This window comes from Juglans microcarpa x Juglans regia, chromosome 4S (genome assembly GCF_004785595.1).
Source record: "Juglans microcarpa x Juglans regia isolate MS1-56 chromosome 4S, Jm3101_v1.0, whole genome shotgun sequence".
In the NCBI taxonomy this organism is placed as follows: domain Eukaryota; kingdom Viridiplantae; phylum Streptophyta; class Magnoliopsida; order Fagales; family Juglandaceae; genus Juglans; species Juglans microcarpa x Juglans regia.
This window is the reverse complement of record NC_054601.1, coordinates 19,543,419-19,552,107: the sequence shown is the minus strand read 5'-3', so window position 1 is coordinate 19,552,107 and position 8,689 is coordinate 19,543,419. Positions and strand designations below refer to the sequence as shown.

The following is an 8,689-nucleotide window of genomic DNA, read 5'->3' as shown; positions in this document are numbered from 1 at the left end:
TGCTCATAAAGGTGGTGACATTCATGCTCCTTCACGATGCTCGCCTCGAGTGAGAGCACTTTTGGCTCACCCTAGGGTGCGAGCATTCCTTGCACGTGCCCTCCTACGTTTATGTTTATATGTATGTGTGTATGTGTGTATGTGTATCAGTATAGATCTAGAGAGATGGAGATTGCATCTCATGCTGTATTGACATTAAGTTTTAAGTAAAAATCTCATGTTATTAGGCCTTACAATTTTAGTTTATTTCATTGTTCGATCATGCATGTGTTAAATGGATAACTATAACTCCAAATAGAGGTAAAATAAGAAGAAGGTGGAGAAAGGGAAGTCACAAAGTTACTCAAGACAGAACTAGTACTGTTTTTCCATTTTCTTCTCCCTGATCTTCCCGTGTATGTATTATCCAGCTTTCAAGTAAATTCTCCAAAGTACAAAATTCAATAAGCAAACAGCACATTATATCATGAACTAATCCACATGAGCGAAAGGTGTTTAATCTAAATTTTTAAGTCAAATGAATGGTGGAATTTAACTAACTAAAATTAATATGAAATAAACAATGCACTTGAGAAAAAGGAATATCAATGCATATTTATAAATACAAGGAAATGATTTATGCAGTTCTAGAATATGTAAATCATGCGTAATTCTTTTAAAAAATTAAACAAATATAAGACCCATATAACAAAATCTATTTTTTAAAGAGAGTGCACAATATTTGTACATCCTAAAACTATATTTAATATTACTTATAAATATTTATATATATATATATATATCTTTTGCTTGGTATCATGTCACAAGTAAATTAACTCATGATTGCTAAAACAAATGTAGATATGCTTTGGTCTAAAGACTTTACCACCAAAAATATGGTTTCAGGTGCTTCATCTATTCATACATACCAAAAAAAAAAATAGAAACCATTTCCATGAGAATCAAGAGTTATTTTTTAAACTGATACTTTTTAGTCCGAGGATTGCGCCCATGCCGGCTGGAATTATGGTTGGTGGCGTGGTGAATAAGTTAGCACAACTTTTATTTGCAGAACAGAAAGGTAATGTGTGGTGGATTTGATCTATCAAATTTCCTAAATCCCCTTTCCATTGTCTGTTGGGTGGAAAAAGAAAAATTCTATTGGCTTGAGGATGCATGCATGACTCAATATAGAATTTGGCTACACCAACCCGACATTTGGTCTCGTTTGTTTTTATAATTTTTTACAATTCATTTCATTTAATTATTACAACTTTCACAAATTTTTATATAAAATAAAATAAATAATTTAGTTTTTTTATACCTTAAAAGAAAAATAATATTAAAAAAATATATTCTAACAATATTTTATTCAATTTTTAACTTTAATTTTAACTCATCCCATATGTAAAATAAATAACTCATTTATAGAGCGGTTAGATTAGAAATTAAAGCACTAAATTCCACATTGACTATTTATGAGGTGAAACTGAGTTTTATAAGTGATTATACCATAATTTCAAATTAACTAACCTTTTGAGATGATAGTGAAGATGTGGATAGAACTTTATCTTTTTTGAGAAAGGGGAAAAAAGCCCTCCTATTTGTCCAAGATGAGGCTCTTAGATATGAAATTTCCCTTTCTTTCTCTATTTTTCCTACCTGTTTTGTAGAGAAGAAGAAGAGAAGAAGGAAAAAAAAAAAAAAAAAAAAAAAAAAAAAGAAAAGAAGAAGAAGAAAAAAAAAAAAAAAAAAAGCCCTTACATAATCTGTCCAAGATGGGCTAATAGTTGGACCTTAGAAGTGGACTCTTGTTTAAATGACATCATGCCTTTAGAAAATGAGGGTAAAACTTGAAAAACTGTTTACTTTTGAATTTTAAGCCGATGTTTTTTTTAATATAAATAAAAAATGATATAAAACTTTGAAAATAAATATACTTATAATTGTTTTAAAAGAGTATTTTTTTTGGGTTTGATTTACTAGAATTGTTGTTTTCATATAGTGATTCACTCATCTTTTATTTTAGTAGTAGTTAATAGAAACTAAAATTAAAATCCATTCAGCCGTGTGGTTATAGATATATATTAGTGTGGTTATAGATATATATTAGGGCTGTGCAAAACACCCGTTAACCAATGGACCCGTTTAAAGTGACCCAGCCTGAACCAACTTTATCGGATCGTTATCTGATTGGGTCTCCAACCCGACTAGGTTTTTGTCTTGGGTGTCAACTTGTCCAAAAAATTTATCTTCCCAGACTCATATTTCAACACTAGGGTTACGGGAGTATATAATGTCCCTTATAAGTTGAGGCCAAAATACATGAAGAAGGAAAACTCTTGGGCGGTAGAAACTTACTCTCAAAAATAAATAGAGCCACTATAGAGTGAATGAGAGACAGAACCTGGCATTGGGCACAGAGCAGAGAGACGCACTGCATGGTGGTGCAGCGTAGAAGTCATTGGTCTGAGAGTGATGAGAGAGAGAGAGAGAGAGAGTAAAAGATGAGAGAGGGATAACATGAGAAAAAAATGAGAGAGGGAGCTAACTGAGAGATGAGCGAGAGAGGGAACATAGAGTGAGAGAAAACGGTGTCGAGAGGAAGCAACGTGAAGTGTGGGTGACGTAATAGGCCGCCTCCAAGAAACGGCTGAGAGCACCATAAATACTCTATTTTCATGCATAGAATCAGAGATAGTTGGTTATGCAGAGGCTTCACTTGTGGTGGTTTTTGTCATGCAGGAGAGGACTCGACAGCAATGGGTGGCTTGCACAGTTGACTTGGCAGTGGAACGTGGGTGCTTGCTTCCTGCGGTGGCCATTGAGTGGTTTACAGTTGGATGTGTGAGTGGCGGCAGTAATGCAGAAAGTAGATTTTTTGGATGTGTGAGTCGTTTTTCTTCTGCAAGTGGCTCTTCCATTCTGCAAGTATTTTTTGAGTCTTTTCTTAAGATTGAAGATGATGGTGGATTTGAGATTTAGATCATAGAGAGATTTTGTAAATCGATGTGCAGAAAGTAAGTTTTTTTTTTTTTTTTGTGGGTCGGGTCGTACAGGTTCAACTCGATTTTATTTTGTTCAGATTGGGTCTATTCGGTTTGGTAACTTAAATGGACAGGTCGGGGTTGGACACAAACTAGGCTGTACCAAGTGGGTTGCAAACCTAATATATATGGTTTGACATAATTTATTATAAATTTAAAGAATTTATATTACAGTTAAAAATTATTAAAAAAAAAAAAGGAAAATATGGGTTAAGTTTTTATAATTTGGTGAGTTGAAGAATTTAACAGGGCAAAATAATCAAAATTTGAATACAAATGATGAGTTTAAGAACCAAAAAATAACATTAAGCACTTGAAATTGTGTGTTTTAAGTCTTTGGTGGAGCCCAGCAAAAAAGGGTCATTTGGTAAAAGGCAATTGGGATTTCTTACAGCTCTCACTGTCAAAGTAGAGCAACATTTTGGTCAAGATACACGTGTAAGAGCGAAACAACCAACCAAAGTGAAAGAAAGAAAAGGTTACTCTCAAACTTCTCCCCTCTCTCAAAGAAAAATCCCAAACTCATCCTTTCCTTGAGCCGTAAGGGGTGGAGGAGATCTTCCCTTTCTTCTCCCATTCATATGTTTGGTCTTGTTTTCCTTTTTTCTAGGTTGAAAAAGCCACGATCTGTCGCTTTCTGATCATCTAAGATTCACACTCGTGACATCATTGCATTCCCCACACATTAATCTACTTAGATCAATCAATAATCAATGTCATTCTACTAATAAATATGCTCAGAGTATTAGTAGTGAATTCAACAAAATTTAACTAAAAGTTAGTTAAAGAATTCATTTTTATAAATTTAGTTAGTTATTTTTTAATAATATTAAATAACAGACTTTACAAATCTATCATTATTCTATTAAAATATTATTTTTTACATTTTTATTTATTTTAATTCTAATTGCAATTTAAATATTTATTCGTTATTAAAAAAGTATACATTAATTTTCTAACTTTAATATTAGATTTTAAAAGAAAAAATTAGCATCAATTAATAATAATATTGCAGAACTAAAACTTGAAGCACTCCAACAAAATTATGACACGTCATTGAAATGATGACTGATGGAGACCGGTTGCCTTTTGTTGTTGAGTTTGAGATTTGGACGTTTTGTGCTTTTGAGATGAAAAAGAATTTTCTAGAATTGTGAGCTCGCATGAAACGAATAATACGCTGGAGAGGAAATTTTTATATCAAAATAATATTTGATCAGCAATTTGGATTCAATAGATTTGGCTAGTGAAAATGATCAAAGTTTAAAATATTGTAGCTTTATTGAATCTATTACAGTGAATTTATTACAGTAAATTTTTATGCAATTTAGTTAAATTTTGATCAAAATATAATTTTATTAAATCCACTACTAATACTTTCAAGCCCTATATATGCTGTGTATGATTTCACTTATTGTCGTGTGTGTCCGTGACTCCAACAATAGACACACAGCACTGGCAGATTCCTTAACCTCGTATTTAAGAAATGTATCCCACCACACCATATTCACACTTTTGCATTGGCCTTAAATTTTAATATAATCGTGGGCGTTCCTTTGGGTGCAATCGAAGATAGGGTCTTTCCAATTCAAGGTATACTGTCATGATATTTTTGTTTCTTCTGAATGAGATCATGGAAATATATACATATATATATATATATGTACATGGAAGAACATCCACATCTCATTCTTTAAATTTCTCCAAATTTTAACTATTTTATTTTTAATTTGATTTAAGACTCGTTTGGATAATAAAATGAGATGAGATGATTTTAGAAGAGTTAAATAAAATATTGTTAGAATATTATTTTTTAATATTATTATTGTTTTAAAATTTGAAAAAGTTGAATTATTTATTATATTTTATGTAAAAATTTGAAAAAATTATAATAATAAAATGAGATTAGGTAAGATGGTTTCTCGAGCCCTTAGCAAGCCACATTTCACATCCTTCATATATCCTACACCCTACTCCAACCAAAACTAGATGATTTCTCGTGTAATCAATGGCATTTGTCATCTGTTCAACTTGGCAAAATGGGAAACTGCTTTGGGTCTCTATTTTGCAAGTAAATTTTTTGTCTTTTCACTTTTTCATGAGGTATAGCTGAAAAGGAAAGTCTTTAGAAGTGGATAGTTTCTCCTTTCAGTGTCGAGTAAACTTCACTACACAGCCAATCTGGAAATACCCATTTGCTGTCTATACACTACCCTTTCACCATCAGCTCCATTGGGACTATTTAAGTTGTCACCATCTCCAGGTATTTTTGCATCAGAAATATTTTGGGTCCCGAATTTGAATTCCGAATTTGTGTTACGCATGCTCCTTCTTTTTTTTTTTTTTTTTTTATAATTAGTGATTAAGAAAGTATTTTTTAATAATATTGTGAATTTTTTTAATTTTTTTAAAAAATATTTATGATAATTAAAAAAATATATGAAAATAAAAGAAAAGAAAAATAAAAAAGTAAAATACACCATTCGGGACAATTCTTCGGGCCACTTTTTTGAGTGACACAACAGCCACCGAAAAATGTCCTGAAGAAATGTCGCGAAAAGTCTATTTTATTTTTTTATTTTTCATGCATTTTTTTAATCATGATAAACATTTAAAAAAAATAAAAAATTCATAACATCATTAAAAAACATTTTCTTAGCACTCTCAATAGATTATTCATCCTATCTTTTAAAATACATCACCAAAATTCAATTTTTCTATTTTACATATTGAATTTTACAATATATCATACATCAACTTATCTATTTTTTCTTCATATTATTTAAATATTATACTTTTTAATTTTTTTTATTCATTTCAAATATTTTCTCTAACTACTAATGGTATCCTCACATCTTTTGATATTTGTAATATCTCTCTATACACAATGTAATATAATTATGTCTTATTTTAAATTAATTTAAATTTATAAGCTAAATCAAAATATAAATTAATTCAAAAAATAAAAAAAGTTATATAATGAAAATATTTTCAAAATATATTATGAGAATATTCATTCTCAATAATTATATAATGTGAATAAAGAGAGTTGAAGAAATAGATAACTTAGCAAGAGAGAGAGAAGAGAAATTAATTAAAAATATTTACAATGATAAATAGTATTCTCTATATCTAAAAATTTATTGTAGCAGAATATAAAAATATCTTTAAAATAACAGATTTAGGTTCAGTTTGTATTCGTAAGTCATCTCAACTTATCTCAATTCATCATATTATTATTTATTATTATTCATCAATTTTAACTCACAAATCTCATTACTATTCATAACTCATCTCATTATTATTCATAACTCATCTCAATTCATATTCGAATCGTTAGGACACTAATTTGGAGAGGTTTTTTTTTCTTTTTTTTTTTTTTTTTTATATTGTAAAGAAAAATGTATTATAAAGAATCGATCGGGAGGGAGTGCTCTTTGCATCTTCTTACTTCTGCCTCTATTACTTCCTTTTTTAATATGACTTGCTAGGCTCATTTTTAACCTCTTTCTGTAATGCTTCGAGTTATTTTAATCCCTACATTTCCCAGATTTTTCTTCAATTTAGATGCACACCTTCTTCTGCTTACTTTGGACTTCTTGATATATGGGCTTGTGCAGAAATGCATCGAAGAGTCTGTAAGCAGATCACATCTGGGCTTGAGAAGCAGACTTGGGAGCATTTCTAAGACGGTTATTTGATTCCACTGATAAGTTCGAGGTAGGCGTCCCTTCTTGCTTTCCATGTTTGTGTTTCGTCTATCTGCTGTCATTTTCTGAATGCTTTCAGTTTGCTTTTTTCTTTTTTTCTTTTTTCTTTTTTCTTTTTTTTTTTCCTTTGCCTTTTATTGTGCTGCAAAAGTGAGCAACAACTGTTTGTCAAAAATACCAGAAAGTTTAGGATTTGTAATGCAAGTTCTCGGGGTGAAGATGAGAGATTTCCCATCTTGTTTTGGTGAAAATGGGGTTCAGGTTGCTGATTCTTCCTCGTCCAGCACGAGCAAGGCTGCCCAGAATTTAGTAACTTGTGTCTATCAATGTTGTTTACGAGGTCGGTCTTGCTTGATTACTGTCACATGGAGTAAGAACTTAATGGGCCAATGCCTTGGAATTGGGATCGATGACTCATCAAATCAGTGTCTGTGTAAGGTCGATATTAAACCCTGGTTTTTCTCCAAGAGGAGAGTGTCCAAGAGCTTAGAAGCATATTCTTGTAAAATCGATATATTTTGGGACCTTTCTGCGGCCAAGTTTGGTCCTGCGCCTGAGCCTTTGGAGGGATTTTATGTTGCGTTTGTTGTTGATCGGCAAATGGTTCTTCTTCTTGGGGATTTGAGAAAAGAAGCTTTCAAGAAGACTAATGCCAGCCCTGTGCCTTCTAATGCTGTTTTCATTGCCAAGAGAGAGCATATTTATGGCAAGAAAGTGTTTAGTACCAAAGCTCAATTTTGTGACAGTGGTCAAATTCATGATCTTGTGGTCGAATGTGACTCTACCAGTATCAATGATCCATGCCTGATGATCCGCGTAGATAGCAAGCCTGTAATGCAGGTAAAGCAGCTTCGATGGAAGTTTCGGGGGAACCATACCATCTTGGTTGATGGGCTTGCTGTAGAAGTTTTCTGGGATGTTTATAATTGGCTCTTTGGTGCATCACTAGGAAATGCTGTTTTTATGTTCAAGACTTGCCTCTCAGCTGAGAAGTTGTGGGCTAGCCAACCCATTTCCGATCCAAATCCATTTCCGTGGTCTTGCTCGCAAAGATTTTTGGGTTCCGAAACACAATGTCTTGGCTTCTCACTGATTTTGTATGCTTGGAAGAATGAATAGAGAAATTTGATAGGATTTTCATAGAGTGTTAACAAGCTTTTAGCAAGTGTTGATAACACTTGGTCAATTTGTAATCAGATTACACTAAATTTAATTAAATGTTCATTTGTTTTCTTCCTATCATTTTTCCTCCACATTATTTTTAGCCATTAGTTGATCAGAGGCAACTTTGTTATTACTTGGCTGTATATCTTTCTTACAGTGTTAATTTCACTGATTTTGAGAATTTAAGTTCAATTAATCATCATAAAAGGCTCCTGTTACCTGTCAAGTATATTTGGGAAACAATCACTGAGAGCTCCACTCATCAACATTTGTGTGAGACTTCTCTGCCTTAACTGCGAGTACGCTCTTATTTTAAGTCAAAACCAATATTAAAGACCTAGACCAATTCTAGCATTTTCCATTTCATGGAATATAACCATTACTTGGGTTTGATTTCTTATGTTCCAGGGGCTGAAGACATGATGCTAAGGCTAGAATTTTTCTGCATATGATATACGTTTGGTGTCCATTTAAAGGGTGACAGTCCCAATTTTTCCCTCCCATTTTGTTGGTTTAACTTGTGTTGATACTTCTGTGTGAATTGTCGACTTTTGGATTCCAACAAATCAATTGATGCTGGTATGATGTCCTGATTTCTTTTCATTATAGTCACTGCTGAAAAAGTAACTGTTATAGCTAATGAACTTATGTTACGCCTTGTGTGATCCCAAGTTGTCTTGGCCTAGCGATACGTGATGCTACCTTTAAGACACTGTATGTTAAGATTCAGACTTCTAATGTTTTTCTATGTATAAATTAAGCATAAACTGCATGTCCCAAATTTCGAGT

General features: G+C 32.2%; 1 protein-coding gene across 3 annotated transcripts; it reads left to right on the top strand.

The window, feature by feature from the left end:
- The first annotated feature begins 4,995 nt into the window (after window positions 1–4,995).
- On the top strand, window positions 4,996–7,973 carry LOC121263661. 3 transcript variants are annotated; one of them, XM_041166691.1, is made up of 3 exons: window positions 4,996–5,289; window positions 6,594–6,746; window positions 6,888–7,973. In XM_041166691.1, the coding sequence occupies exon 3, from the start codon at window positions 6,935–6,937 to the stop codon at window positions 7,853–7,855; it is 921 nt and encodes a 306-aa protein (XP_041022625.1). In that variant the 5' UTR covers window positions 4,996–5,289; window positions 6,594–6,746; window positions 6,888–6,934; the 3' UTR covers window positions 7,856–7,973. The 3 variants fall into 3 exon arrangements, with proteins under 3 accessions (XP_041022625.1, XP_041022624.1, XP_041022626.1); XM_041166690.1 differs by having other exon boundaries at window positions 5,167–5,289; window positions 6,577–6,746; XM_041166692.1 differs by lacking the exon at window positions 4,996–5,289 and having other exon boundaries at window positions 6,469–6,746; window positions 6,888–7,655; window positions 7,697–7,973.
- The last annotated feature ends 716 nt before the right edge of the window (window positions 7,974–8,689 follow it).